General features: G+C 40.0%; 1 protein-coding gene across 4 annotated transcripts in view; it reads left to right on the forward strand.

The window, feature by feature from the left end:
• Positions 1–7,023, forward strand: part of LOC144495872 (cyclin-dependent kinase 13-like) — an 83,747-nt gene extending 76,724 nt beyond the window's left edge. For 3 of the 4 annotated variants that reach the window (XM_078216549.1, XM_078216551.1, XM_078216552.1), the window contains one exon: positions 3,606–7,023. In XM_078216549.1, the coding sequence (XP_078072675.1) occupies positions 3,606–4,489 (884 nt within the window). In that variant the 3' untranslated portion in view covers positions 4,490–7,023. The remainder of the gene's footprint in view (positions 1–3,605) is intronic. The other variant, XM_078216550.1, reaches the window with a different exon arrangement.
• The last annotated feature ends 8,971 nt before the right edge of the window (positions 7,024–15,994 follow it).

Raw genomic sequence — 15,994 nt, forward strand, 5'->3', positions numbered from 1 at the left:
AACAACCATTAATGTATAACCCTTAACAAAGATACCTAATGTGTTCCGATCAAACCAAAACCCTTTAAATAGGTTCAATACAGCAAAGTCTACTGCTCATGTGATAAAGGAAATCGAGTCCTTTGGTTAAAGTCTGCAGTTCTCTGGATTCACTCTGAATAGTTTGAAGACAACACAGCTTCCCAAAACATCAGAGACACTCTAGTCCAGCCCCCCACAACTGTAGATTTCACCCTTCAGGAAAACAACAGAATTTCCAAAGAAAAAAAAACTGGGAGAGGGAAAACACTTCTTGCTAGCTTGCTGTTCCTTCTAAAACTCAAAACCTGCAGCTCCAAACTGAAAATGAAAAAAACTATCCAAAAATATATGACTATCCTAACAATGCAGGATCGTAAAACTAATCCCACAGTAAACACAAACAACCCCATTTAAGCCACTTAAATAGCAATAAAAGGACTCATGTAGTCAGTCCGGCAACAATGACATCACTGAAGCAGTGAGCTAAGAAACCACTGAAGCTGTGAGAGCTGCAGAGATCATGTTTTTTAAAAAAATAAACCTTTCTTAAAGCTCCACGAATGTCACACCTCCCTCCGCTTAAGAAAAAAATGAACCATCAAACTTCAAGGATGGTTTCATTTTTCAAACCCATTCAGTTTCACAGTACTAGTACTCTACAATAAATATACATGCATTTTATAAAATCAAAACATGCAAACATAACAGTAATATAGTCCATTCCAGTCCTTATCTTCCACCATCAAACACTCCTTTATCACATTCACGACAAACTGCTTCCTCTTCAAAATTCTCCTTCTGTCTTTAATCCTGCGTTGATTCCAAGTTCAAACTCAGTTTGTTGTTGCGATGGTAAATTAGCTCTGGTAATGCCCCCAGATAACTAAGCAGGATCAATAGAATAACACATTACATGTATGTAGTCAGGGCCATTCAGAAAGGTCATTTTATCTCTGTCCCCTTTCTTGTTCATTGGCCTTGGCTCTTCCTCTGTCAAGCAATTTGACTCCTTTGTTTGCTCTGGATTTGTACTATTACTTTCTGCACACTGTTTTGTAAAGACACACAGCAGATTGTTTCTCTTGGTGTCAGAATCCATTTCGACCATGGTTCCAAAAATTACTGTGGCAGTTACGCTGCTGTGAATACTACCTTACTTCACTCGAACACCATCAGTGTACAGTGCTGTTTCACTGGGCATCCACATCTCTGCACATCATGCAGAATCATTATGCCAGCCGTTCCCTTTAGATGATGGTACAATTTTAGCAAACGGTCTGATTTCATGTTGTTGTCCTTTGATCCCCATTAATACGATACATCCATTCCTCAATCTCCTTTTTGAGATCACACATGATTGCTGATGTATCTACACTTTTTTTTTGCCTAGATGATGTGCTGTCTTTGACAGTCCTGCAGTTTATGTTCAGGCAATTTGAACAACTCAGGAACATGTTCCAAAACAGTCAACTTGACTTGTATCTGTCTCCACACCTTCTCACTTTATTTGTTCACATCATTGTCCATTAACTTGTTCCCCTTCTCCACCTCTATTAGTTTTATGTGATCGACTAAGACTTTTGGCTGCTGCATCTCAGATCGAGTAAACATCAGCTTTTCCATCTGAACCTGTGCCAACTTGAAAAGGTCATATTTGCAAGGAAAGTGCTTAATTGGAACAGCATTTTCTACAACTATCTCACTCCCAGTGTATTCCCACATACTAATCCATGTGATATTAATAACACTTTCAGGTCAGTTCGATTTTCCTCTGGAAAGTAACTCAGTAATTTATCCCAATTTTTAATAACGTCCTCGTTATCCAATTTAATTTGAGGAATGTAAAATTCAGAGTCATCTGGATTTGGTTCTTCATTCTGAATTATAACCACTAAAATCTCCTCCTGCTCTCCTTCCACATCAAAATTCCTTTAAAGCACATTCACATGACACATTCTGTGGGTTTTTCTTCTATCTGGTGTTCTTATCAAATAACTCGCCTCACTCAATTTCCTTTCAATTTGATCAGGCCCATTAAACCTTGCTTTTAAAGGTTCACCTACCACTGGTAGCAATACTAAGGCTTTATCCCCACTAGCAAAACTACAAATTTTGATTTCTTATCTGCTTCCTGTTTCATCACATGCTGTGCTACTTTTAAATGTTATCTAGCCAATTCACCTGCTCTATTCAGTCTTTCTCTAAAATTTGACGCATAGTCCAATAGTCTCAGATCGCTCACTCACCAATTTCTCCTTAATTTCAGTGGCCCTCTTACCTCATGATCAAAAACCAATTTAAATTGACTGAATTTGGTTGACTCATTAGGCGCATCCCTAATTTGATCCTAAATCTGATTGTATTTCTGTGGGTAGTTCATATCTAGTAAAAGAAATTGAAGTAAACTCCTCTACAATCCTTTTAGCCTTTTTACAATCATTATTACGTAATGGAATTACTTCTGGAAACCTAATAGACACATCCATTATAGTCAATAGATATTGATTCCCACTTTTTGTTTTAGACAGGGTCCCAAGCAATCAATTAAGACCCTAGTAAATGGTTCTTCAAATGCTGTAAGGGTGCTGGTTTTATCACTGCTTGAGTTTTCCCTATGATTTGACATGTGTGATATGACCGGCAAAATTTATGCAGTCCAGGCCAATAAAAAATGTTTTTGTATTTTAGCTTGAGTATGAAGACAAGACAGCTTCCCAAAACACCAGAGACATTTTGGTCCAGCCCCCAACAACAGCAGATTTTCACCCTTCAGGAAAACAACAGAATTCCAAAGGGAAAAAAAACAGGGATAAAGGGAAAACACTTATTTTTAGCTTGCTGTCCCTTCTAAAACTAAAACTCAGACCTGCAGCTCCAAAACTGAAAATGAAAACAAAACTGTCAAAAAAACACATGACCATCCTAACAATTCTGGATCATAAAACTAATCCCACAGCAAACACAAACAACCCCATTTAAGCCACTTAAGTAGCAATAAAAGGACTCCTCATAGTCAGCCCGGCAACAATGACATCACTGAAGCTGTGAGCTAAGAAACCACTGAAGCTGAGAGAGCTGCAGAAATCATGTCTTTTTTAAAAAACCTTTCTTAAAGCTCCACGAACGTCACAAGGTAAATTTGAAACTAAAAGCATGAATACAAACATGATCATTGAATATGCTCTGGGTAAAGTGGTGAAGACAAAAGCCAAGAAATCACTTTAGAAACAGCCATCTTCTGTAATTTGTGAAATTCTGAAAAAGATAACAGCAGTTATAAGGGCAGAGGCGTGATACATAGGTGAGTCTGTCTGTTTATGGAACCACTTGCTGTGAGCCAGAGATGGAAAGCAGTAAGAGAAAGTTCAGATAACTGCACTTAGGAATTTTCTCTGAGATCATTGCAAAGAAAGCACAGAATTCAAATTTTGAGCTTTTGACCAATTCAGTTTTATCATTAATTTTAAAGTAAAGTTAATGCACTTGTGTATGATTCAGAATCTATCAGCTTAATTCCTAGATTTAAATTAAACCGTTCCATATATCTTTGCTTTATGTAATTGTCAAAATTCTACTGTATGTAGTTTCAGATTTCAGCGATGACTCTACTAGACAGTCGGATCTTAGCATTCCGGACCAATCACCCGTACACGAACACCCTCGAATCCTGCCTCCAGACCAGAGACCTCCGGAGCCACCTGAACCGCCTCCTGCTTCAGCAGATGGGAACTTTCAGGCAGAGGAGCAGCACAGTGCCATTTCTTGCTCCACGAGTGATCCGACTGCAGGGGTAAAGGCAGCCCTTTTAGAGCTTTTAGCTCAGCACCAAGCCCAGGAACTGGGACAGACAGCTGTTGACTATCGATCAAGTGGTAACCTTAGAACTGCTGCAGATTACGGGGATGGATTTGGGGCATCCTGTTCGTCTAATAACTTCAATAGTGATGGGTACACCAGCAGACTTGGCAGCAGTGGGGGAAGGGGCACCTTCCTGGGTAGTGCGGATGCCCCCAGTCACTCGCTTCTGGATAATGTATCATCTGCATTCAGTGCTCCATCATCTCATGCTAGTAGTGCACACTTGCATTCTGGTTACTCAGAGGCCTTTTCTAGCTCAGTCACAGGTTACGGAGAAGGGATTAGTTATCTCAGCAGCAGTGCTATGCAGTTTACAGGAGATAAAGACCACCGATTTGAATACAGCCGTGGTGCTCTGCCCCCGCTGGGCAGTAGTGGAAGTAATCCAGCAGCAATATCTGAAAGTACTAACAGTGTAAATGTGCCTCTTGCCACAAAACTGCAGAATTATGGGTATGTTGCCAACAGACAAGAGAACCTAGCCACCAGTGGCCCTCTTCACGGACAGAACTGGGGATCCCCTGGGCGTGGAGCAGGTTATTCTCATGCCTACAGTGGCCGTATTAGCACATCAACAATAGGAGGACGAGGCAGAGGTTTACCATATTGATTTCCAAACCAGACTTTATATAGTATACATGAATGATACACTGATAAACAGCTGGGAACTCCTCTGCATAGCTGTGGTTTGTACCAGGGATTTTTTAAAAATATAAAATGTACATTTGAATACAAAAGTTACTAGATTTGACAGATTTGAAGTATTCCATTGCAAAACCAGTTTGTACATGCGGAGAAGTAATGAAGAAAACACTAGGCTTCTCTCATGAACTGCAATATTTTTCTTCTCCTCTGTTCTGCAATTCTGTTTTTTAAAAGATTATTTTTATGATTGTACATCACTTTTTCCCTTTTGACCAGTTATACCCATTTGTATTATAGCAGTTTTGAAGAGAATGGTGTTTCTAGGCTGGCTGACTTTTGAGGTACTTGTGGCTAAAACCTAGCAAGACCGTGATCATAAGGTTGACAAGAATTCTGTACATTAATTGCTTCTATGAGTTTGGACCAACTGTCTACTATCTGTGAGCTGCTAGACTCTGCAAGGCTCTTGAGTAGTGTGCTTTTATAAATAAAATCTTATTGGCAGGTAACTGTCAGTTCTTAAGCTTGGCGTTATTGAAGCAAATGTGATGAATTCACATTGTATCTGAGCTAAAAACACCAATTTGGTTTACCCTATTTATACAAGGACAGCAGTTATGTGGTCCTTTTTAAAAAAAAAAATAAGTCGTCAGAAGCTTTGAGTAAAGTCCATGCAAACTGAATTGTTGCCTTGTTTTGTAGTTCTACTTTTTTCGGACAATTCTTACTAAAACAAAAGAAATACAAAAATAAAAAGCAGCAAACGACTGGTTGCATCAGTATTTTCTGTTGGTCTTTCTATTCATTCATTTGGGCAGTTTACTTCTGCCCATTGTGAAAAATGGCATGCATTACATAATGCTGTCTAATAAACACAAGCTAGTTTTGGAAAAGAGGGCATCTTCGATGGAGATCTATGCACAATTTGTGGTACAAGGTAATTCATACATCACAAAATATGGCCATGTCCTTTGCATTGGTAGTTACAGTTTGAAGCAAAACTTCATGTATGTGATGATGAATACTTCTGAGAAATTAGGGCTTTGTTATTCAATCACTAACCAAGATCATAAACCCATTTTAGTTGCACCATGGTTGTTTTTTAAAGTGATCCTGACACCTTGTTTATTTAGAGGTACTCGTCATCTGTTAGAAATAATCTACAATAGTCAAGAGGCAACAAAGAAAATATTAATTACTTCAGTTTATACTTGAAGTGGGCATATTTTCCTTAACTGCGCTTCAGCCACCAAAAGATGGAACCAATTTAATTCTAAAACGCCAATATATAATGAACATTTTGTTTCTGAACTTTTGTTTTGTCCTTAGACCTTAACACAAATTGCAGCCAAAATACATCATGAGATTGAAGATTCCCAGATATATTAAACTGTCAAGAATTCCTGCCTTTAATTTGTATGGAAATTAAAAGTTGTAGACAGGATTGTTGTAGGACAAGATGCTCCTGGTCCTGATTCATTAATCTGTTTAACATGGTTCATTTGACCACCCGGTCCTGCTGCCCAATCAGCACTATGTATCATTACAGTGAAATAGCTGCTGTGTGTTCCACTGATATGCTTGACTTTACAAACGTAGATTGGTTCAATCCCAGCCAAAGCATGTCCATACACCAGTGAAAATTAATGCCGAAATTAATATTTATGCTTTAGGATTTCAAATTATATCAGCAGCAAACTTACCAATTTAGTCAATTTGTTTGCAGCAAATTTCCAACCATGAACTAATCTGGCATAGATGTATAAAATTATAGCCCTATTAAGCATTGTTTAAATACACAAGGATATTACCCTTCAATGGGGGAAAATTGGTCTGTGTGCGGAGTTGTAGCTTTTCTAGTTTTTTGAAGCATTATTTTCCCCACTGACACAATAATCCTGTTATGATCAGTTACAATTTCTGTACTCTGTTGAAAACGTTGTTGATTGAAATAATAAATGTACATTTCAAGTTTATTTTGTACTGCTCCATTTCCTGTGCCCACACTCTTGACTTTTATGCTTACAGTATAATAAAAGATCTCAGGTGCCCAAACATTACAGGACGTCCATACTTACTGTGATGAAATAACACTGTCCAGTACAGAAAACCTTGTTACATTTGTATAAATTGAGACCTGTATTGTTTTGTTAATTTTCACTCATGCATTGAAGGTACAGGTTAGACATCATTCCAAAATTGTAATATACTCGGGGATAAATGAACACATTCATAATTTAATGCAAACCTAGGTGTAAAATGTTTGCCCTCCCAAGCTAAATCAGTTGTTTTATTTTCACATTTTCAGGACGTCTTCTGTTGACCTATTTCATCTCCACTTCAGAAGAATTCAAAAAAGAAAAAAACTATTTATACTGTAATATGTTTTATGAATACTATGGCCTTTTCAAAGAGTTTCGCGTAATTTGTTAAAAGATTGAATTCTGGCATTGTAATTTTGTATGGATCTGTAAATAAAGATGGAGATTAATTTCTGCAGAGCCTCTGTTTGTCTACAATACCTGTGGATGTTGGAATCCTTTGGATGTGGATCTGCTGAATATTGAGCCAAATTGCAACCAGCAGTTTCAATGTGCTCTAGTTGTGCTGTAACAATTTTTTATGCATCCAGGAAAGGTTTTATTGATGACATTTATAGATCATTAAATGATTAGAAAATAGCTCAAACTTAGATGAGAGATGATGTGCAGGCAGTTTAGGGGCATAGAATGTGGTGACTGTTTGGAAAGGTTTGTGAAAAGGGGCAGTGAAGGCAGATTTATGGAACAATTTAATAAGAGAATCAAAGATTGAGGGCCCTAACAGTTTTTGGAACTTGACAAGTGGCCTTTTTTCCCGCAATAAGCTTTATACATGCAAGTTTGAATAAATAAGCTGACCTACATTTTGTTAGGGTATCTGCTTTTCATGTTTCTACGCCCCTCAATATCAAGCAGAAAAAAAAGACATTTAAATTCCATCAGGATATATATAATATTTGTAGTCTCTTGGCAGTACAAAACTCAAATATTACTAAAAAGAGATATTGTGCCAAATTGTTTCCATCTTGCATTCATCCGGATAAATGCAAGGATGCCAAATTTCAAACTATCACACCTTGTATAAAAGGTGAAAAGAGTACCCTTGGCAAGTCTGACTGGCTGAGGCTTTGCCATGGAGAAACCAACAGGGAACTAAGTGCTCCAGGCTCTGGGGTAATTCAAAAAAGACACCAGGCTTGAACATATTCCCTTTGTTTCACAGAATACATCCCCATGGAAGAATGTATGTCACTTCTAACAAGTGTAAATGAGCCACATTACAAGTTCAACTGTTCATCTTAAATTGGCTGCCCGTTCTCTGAAAACAAGGAATATGGTCATCCTCGTGCCTTTTTGAATTAACTTGGGGTTTGGAGAGCCTTTAGATACCCATTGACTTTTCCCTGTCAGTGACTTAACCAAGCAGGGTTGATTTGCCAACCAGCACCCTCTTCTGTAGTACAGGCTATTGTGATCATTTGAAATTTGGCATTCTTGTGTTTGCCCTGATGAATGCAAGATGAAAAGCTTTGGCAACATTTCTCTTAGCAACAATTTACTTTAACCCAGCTTTCTATAATCAGGCTCCATGCTTTTGAAAATGGCAACATTAAAAAGGAAAAGGGTTGCAGTATTGGTTGAAGAAACAATCACAGCTCGGAGAAGGAACAATACGCTAGAAGGACTATCAAATGAGGCCATGTGAGTTAAATTGGAAGAAAGCAAAGGGGCAATCACATTGCTGGGTGTACATTATAATCAGAGGGAGATAGAAGAACAGATATGTAGGCAAAATGCAGAACCAATAAAGCAATAACTAGGGAGATTTAAACTTTGTATTAATTGGGATAGTGTGAAAGGTATAATTGGAAGCAGAGTTCTCTCAATGCATTCAGGAAAATGATTTTAGCCAGGGCATAAAGTTTTAGGGTATGAAACTGGACAGGCGAAAGGGATATCAATGGGAAGCATTTTGGTGGTAGTGATCATAATTCATTTTGATTTCGCATAGTTATGGAAAAGGATAAAAATAGACCAAGAGTTGTAAAATAAGGCAGAAAAGGGGAGACCATAAGACGTAGGAGCAGAAGTAGGCCATTCAGCCCATTGAACCTGCTCCACAATTCAATGAGAAGCTAATGCTAGATGCCAAATACTGTAGAAAGCATAGAGGAGTATGGAAAGTGCAGGGGTGACATTAACAAAGGTGCTAAGTCATATTGTTCAGTTTCTTTGATATTCCACCTTGTGAATTGGGCTGTCTACATCTGTCAAATCCGTTGCCTTTAGAAGTTATCATTTGTATAGATCCACTGATCTCAGATTAAGTTTTACGGATGTGGAAATTCACACCTCAATTTCTCTAGATGCCTGCTAATCTTGTTACAGGGCAAATCACATCTTATTATTCCTCTAGATGCCTATTGCAGGCTAGAGGAGTATGGAAAGTGCAAGGGGCAACATTAACAAGGTGTTAACTGGTGTTAACAGTCATATTGTTCAGTTTCTTTGATATTCTAGCCTGTGAATTGGACTGTCTACATCGCTCAAATCCATTGCCTTTTAGATTAAGACAGAAAAGAGGAGACCATAAGACTTAGGAGCAGAAGTAGGCCATTCAGCCCATTGAACCTACTCCGACATTCAATAAGAAGTAATGCTAGATGCCAAATACTGCAGAAAGTGTAAGAGTGGGCATAAAATCAAGGAAAACACAAAGTTGTTTTATAAATACATCAAGATCTAGAGTAAAAGTAAGGAAATAGGGCCAATTAAAAGTAAATACTTTGTGTTGATTTTCACAGAAAGATGGTGGTGGGGCGATAGAAATAGAGTGGAAATATGTTAAATATGTAGCATGACCCGGACAACATTGAAGCTTAAGCTGATAAGTATCACAAAAGTGTTAGGCAATGGCCACCTCCAACAAGCGAGAACCTAACCATCATCCCTTGACACAGAGGGGAGTTAACAAGGTTAACAGTTGAACTGAAGATGAAAATTTAAAAAAGACAAGATTAGTCGGCGTCCAGAGGAATAAAATGTGATTTGTCCAGTAACATGATTAGCAGGTGTATAAAGAAATTGAGGTGTGAATTTCCAAATCCGTAAAACTTTATTGGAGATCAGTGAATCTATACAAATGATAACTTCTAAAGGCAAAGGATTTGAGAGATGTAGACAACCCAATTCACAGGTGGAATATCAAAGAAACTGAGCAATATGACTTCACACCCACAGTCTGTTCCATCTAACATTTAGACACACGGCAAATTGCAGATATTTTCTAAAAGAAGCAGTTTTGTGCCTTTGCTGAACCAGGAAAATATTTTTTCCTAGACTTGGTCATCTAAGCTGTACTGTGTAATAATCATTAGCTGGATTTGACGTATAGTTACTAAACTGGATGTTTGGGTAAAAGGGTGTCTCGGAATTCAGGCAACATGGGTATATTTAGGGAACAAGAGGTATTTTCAGATAAAATGGTGTGTTTAGTTATTAATATACTTGAATGTCGTAGTGTATATTAGTCCTGTGTGTTTTTCTTTTTTACTTTAATAAATATTCTTTATTAATTGTTTACACAACAACTGGATTGGTTCCTCACTGGGTTGTACATGGCACCTCACATTATTCCAAAGAAATATACACCACTAAGAACCAGTGTTTCAGGTTATCCTTCGGGATTTTGAGAGAGACTCTCACAGGTAAGACCAATAGACTTATAGAACATAGAAAAGCTACAGCACAAACAGGCCCTTTGGCCCACAAGTTGCACCAAACATGTCCCTACCTATTAGGCTTACCTATAACCCTCTATCTTACTAACTTCCATGAACTTATCCAAAAGTCTCTCAAAAGACCCTATCGAATCCGCCTCCACCATCACTACTGGCAGCCGATTCCACACACCCACCACCCTCTGAGTGAAAAACTTACCCCTAACATATCCTCTGTACCTACTCCCCAGCACCCTAAACCTGTGACTTCTTGTGGCAACCATTCCAGCCTCTCAGAATCCACTCTATCAATACCTCTCAACATCTTATACACCTCGTATCAGGTCACCTCTCATCCTTCGCCTCTCCAAGGAGAAAAGACATGGCTCTCTCAACCTATCCTCATAAGGCATGCCATCTAATCCAGGCAACATCCTCGTAAATCTCCTCTGCACCCTTTCTATGGCTTCCACATCCTTTCTGTAATGAGGTGACCAGAACTGGGCACAGTACTCCAGGTGGGGTCTGACCAGGGTCCTATACAGCTGCAGCATTATCTCCCAATTTCTAAACTCAATTCCTCTGTTGATGAAGGCCAGTATTGAAATTACGATGTTAAATATGTTAAATACTTCTTTAAAAAAATCAGGGGTTCTTGGCCGGGATTTTAAAAGGCTTTGGGTGTAGAGGATTTGTGGCTTTTTTAATGTAACAGCAGTGAGGAACAAGTGGAATTAAGTGAGAAGGTGTTATTGAAAATAAGGAGACTTCAGAGATGGCACATGTTCTAGCCCAGGCTTATTTGCAAGTAGACAATGTAAACTTAGCAAATTTGAAAAGCGTACGTAAAGCTAAATTGATGGAATTGGCAGATAAATTGGAATTAGGATTATCTACAGGGACCAAGAAAGTGGAGGTAATTGAAAGCATAGCAATGCATTTAAATATACAAGTGGTGTCAGATAGATACAGTATTTCAAGAAGTGGGGGAAATTGAATTCACAAAAATTCAATTACAAAGAAATAGAAATGCAGAAATTAGAAATGTGAGAAAGTTTTTCAAAGGGAATTGGAATGCAGAAGTTAGTAAAGGCAGAAAGAGGAAAAGATAACAAGAGAGAAGATCAAACTAAGATGCAGCGAATTGCAATGGGAACAACAGAGCGGGATGAGGAAGAAAGCCATTCTAGACATGAACCAAAATTTGATGAAAGGGATGCCGAGGCAGTTTTTAAATGCCTTTGATAAAATAGCTACACAGATGAAATGGCCACAAGATATTTGGACGCTGCTCTTACAGACTGAACTTAAGAACAAAGAAAACGACAGCACAGGAACAGATTCTTCAGCCCTTCAAGTCTGCACCAACCATGCTGCCCAACTGAACTAAAACCCCCTACCCTTCCGGCGACCATATCCCTCTATTCCCATCCTATTCATGTATTTGTCCAGACGCCCCTTAAAAGTCACTATTGTTACTGCTTCCACTACTTCCCCCGGCAGTGAGTTCCAGGCACCCACCACCCTCTGTGCAAAAACACTTGCCTCGTACATCTCCTTTAAACCTTGCCCCTCGCACTTTAAACTTATGCCCCGTAGTAATTGACTCTTCCACCCTGGGAAAAAGTTTCTGACTATCCACTCTGTCCATGCCCCTCATTATCTTGTAGACTTCTATCAGGTTGCCCCTCAACCTCCGTCATTCTAGTGAGAACAAACTAAGTTTCTCCAACCTCTCATAGCTAATGCCCTCCATACCAGGCAACATCCTGGTAAATCTTTTCGGTACCCTCTCCAAAGCCTCCACATCCTTCTGGCAGTGTGACAATCAAAATTGAACACTATATTCCAAGTACGGCCTAACTAAGATTCTATAAAGCTGCAACATGACTTGCCAATTTTTAAACTCAATGCCCCGGCCGATGAACTTGTGGGTAGGGCTAGTGAAGTCTACTTGTCTTTCTCAGAGGAAAGGTCTGGAGAATGTGAGACAGTGAAGAAAGCTATACTGAGTGCTTATGAACTGGTACCAGAGGCTTACAGACAAAATATTTGAAATGTAAGAAAACAGTCCGGACAGACTTGTATTGAATTTGAAAGGGTTAAATCAAGTAATTTTGCTAGGCATTAAAAATAGAAGAAACCAATGGGGCCCTTGGAGAAATAATTCTGTTGGAAGAATTTAGACTCATTACCTGCAATGTTAAGGACTCATGGAGGAACAAAGAGTTAAAACTGCAAGGCACACAGCAGAGCTTGCTGGTAATTGTTAGTTCAGAGATCAAAGCCTTTCTTTCAACATTTGTTTAAGTCTAAGAAAGATAGAAAATGGGTAGGTGTGAGAAAGAAGAGTCGAGCATGAGAGGGAGTGGTTGAAAATTCCAGGGTGATTTCACCTCAGAATAAAAAAGATAGTGCTGAGGGAATAAGAGATACGTGAAAAGTTAGATGTTTTCATTATAATAAACTGGGCCACACCAAGTCAGTATGCTGGAATTAAACGGAAAGGCAGCTGCAGTTAAAAATCCTAAAAAGAGAAATATACAATCAGAGACTGGAGAACTTCTGGACTACTATCGGTGCCATGTGCTAGCGAGAGTAGGAATAGGAAGATTAGGCAGATGAATGCATAGCCTGAGAGCTGGTGCAGAGGGCAGGGATTTAGATTTTTGGATCATTGGGATCTTTTCTGGGGAAGGGGTGACCTGTTCAAGAGGGACGGATTACACCTGAACTGGAGGGGGACTAAGATCCTGGTGGGGAGATTTGCTAGAGCCACTTGGGAGGGTTTAAACTAGTTTGGCAGGAAGGTGGGACCCAAAGCAGCAGGGAGACAGAAGAGAAGGTTGAGGACAGCACAGAAGTTAAAGAGAGCATATTAAGTAGTAACGGCAGTGTCAGTAATCCTAGTACCAGACAGATCAGGCAAAAGCAAGACAGAGAGCAAGGGAAGTCCAGATTAAGCTGCATTTATTTCAATGCAAGAGGCCTGACGGGCAAGGCAGATGAACTCAGGTCATGGATGGGTACGTGGGACTGGGATATTATAGCAATTACTGAAACATGGCCAAGGGAAGGACAGGACTGACAGCTCAATGTTGCAGGGTACAGATGCTATGGGAAAGATAGAACAGGAGGTAAGAGAGGAGGGGGAGTTGCACTTTTGATTAGGGAAAACATCACGGCCGTACTGAGAGGGAGTATGTCCGAGGGTTCAGCTACTGAGTCTATATGGGTGGAACTGAGAAATAAGAAGGGGGAAATCACTTTGATAGGATTGTACTATAGGTCCCCAAATAGTCAGCGGGAAATTGAGGAGCAAATATGTAAGGAGATTACAGATAGCTCCAAGAAAAATAGTGTGGTAATAGGAGATTTTAACTTTCCCAGCATTGACTGGGACAGCCATAGTATTAGAGGTTGGATGGAGAGAAATTTGTTGAGTGTATTCAGGAGGAATTTCTCATTCAGTATGTGGATGGCCCGACTAGAGAGGGGGCAAAACTTGACCTCCTCTTGGGAAATAAGGAAGGGCAGGTGACAAAGTGAAGGATCACTTTGGGACCAGTGACCATAATTCTATTAGTTTTAAGATAGCTATGGAGAATGATAGGTCTGGCCCAAAAGTTAAAATTCTAAATTGGGGCAAGGCCAATTTTGATGATATCAGGCAGGAACTTTCAAAAGCTAATTGGGGGAGTCTGTGGGAAGGCAAAGTCTGGTAAGTGGGAGGCTTTCAAAAGTGTGTTAACCAGGGTTCAGGGTAAGCACATTCCTCTGAGAGTGGAGGGCAAAGCTGGCAGAAGTAGGGAACCCTGGATGACTCGGGATATTGAGGCCCTGGTCAAGAAGAAGAAGGAGGCACATGACATGCATAGGCAGCTGGGATCAAGTGAATCCCTTGAAGAGTATAGGGGGTGTAGGAGTAGAGTTAAGAGAGAAATCAGGAGGGCAAAAAGGGGATATGAGATTGTTTTGGGAGATAAGGCAAAGGAGAATCCAAAGAACTTCTACGAATACATAAAGGACAAAAGAGTAACAAGGGAGAGAGTAGGGCCTCTTAAGGATCAACAAGGTCATCTATGTACGGATCCACAAGAGATGGGTGAGATCCTAAATGAATATTTCTCATCCGTATTTACTGTTGAGAAAAGTATGGATGTTAGGGAACTTGGGGAAATAAATAGTGACGTCTTGAGGAGTATACATATTACAGAGAAAGAAGCGCATCAAGGTAGATAAATCCCCGGGACCTGATGAAGTGTATCCCAGGACTAGGGAGGAAATTGCGGGTACCCTAGCAGAGATATTTGAATCATCAATGGTCACGGGTGAGGTGCCTGAAGATTGGAGGGTGGCAAATGTTGTGCCTTTGTTTAAAAAGGGCTGCAGGGAAAAGCCTGGGAACTACAGGCTATTGAGCCTCACATCTGTGGTGGGTAAATTGTTGGAAGGTATTTTGAGAGACAGGATCTACAGGCATTTAGAGATGCAAGGACTGATTAGGGACAGTCAGACAGCTTTGTGAGTGGAAAATCATGTCTCACAAATTTGATTGAGTTTTTTGAAGGGGTAACCAAGAAGGTAGATGAGGGCAGTGCAGTTGATGTTGTCTACATGGACTTTAGCAAAGCCTTTGACAAGGTACCGCATGATAGGTTGTTGCATAAGGTTAAATCACACGGGATCCAGGGTGAGGTATCAAAATTGGCTTCTTGACAGAAGCCAGAGGGTGGTTGTAGAGGGTTGTTTTTCAAACTAGAGGTCTGTGACCAGCGGTGTGCCTCAGGGATCAGTGCTGGGTCCACTGTTATTTGTCATTTATATTAATGATTTGGATGAGAATATAGGAGGCATGGGTTAGTAAGTTTGCAGATGACACCAAGATTGGTGGCATAGTGGACAGTGAAGAAAGATATGGGCGGCACGGTAGCACAGTGATTAGCACTGCTGCTTCACAGCTCCAGGGACCTGGGTTCGATTCCCGGCTTGGGTCACTGTCTGTGTGGAGTTTGCACATTCTCCTCGTGTCTGTGTGGGTTTCCTCCGGGTGCTCCGGTTTCCTCCCACAGTCCCAAGATGTGCGGGTTAGGTTGATTGGCCATGCTAAAATTGCCTTTAGTGTCCTGGGATGCGTAGGTTAGAGGGATTAGTGGGTAAATGTGTAGGGATATGGGGGTAGGGCCTGGGTGGGATTGTGGTTGGTGCAGACTCAATGGGCTGAATGGCCTCTTTCTGTGCTGTAGGGTTTCTAAGATTCTAAGATATCTCCGATTGCAATGGGATCTTGATCAATTGAGCCAGTGGGCTGACAAATGGCAGATGGAGTTTAATTTAGATAAATATGAGGTGATGCATTTTGGTAGATTGAACCAGGGCAGGACTTACTCAGTTAATGGTAGGGCATTGGGGAGAGTTACAGAACAAAGAGATCTAGGGGTATATGTTCATAGCTCCTTGAAAGTGGAGTCACAGGTGGACAGAGTGACGAAGAAGGCATTCAGCATGCTTGGTTTCATTGGTCAGAACATTGAATACAGGAGTTGGGACATCTTGTTGAAGTTGTACAAGACATTGGTACAGCCACACTTGGAGTACTGTGCACAGTTCTGGTCACCCTATTATAGAAAGGATATCAGTAAACTAGAAAGAATGCAGGAAATATTTACTAGGATGCTACCAGGACTTGATGGTTTGAGTTATAAGGAA

This window comes from Mustelus asterias, chromosome 7 (assembly GCF_964213995.1).
Source record: "Mustelus asterias chromosome 7, sMusAst1.hap1.1, whole genome shotgun sequence".
Lineage (NCBI taxonomy): Eukaryota > Metazoa > Chordata > Chondrichthyes > Carcharhiniformes > Triakidae > Mustelus > Mustelus asterias.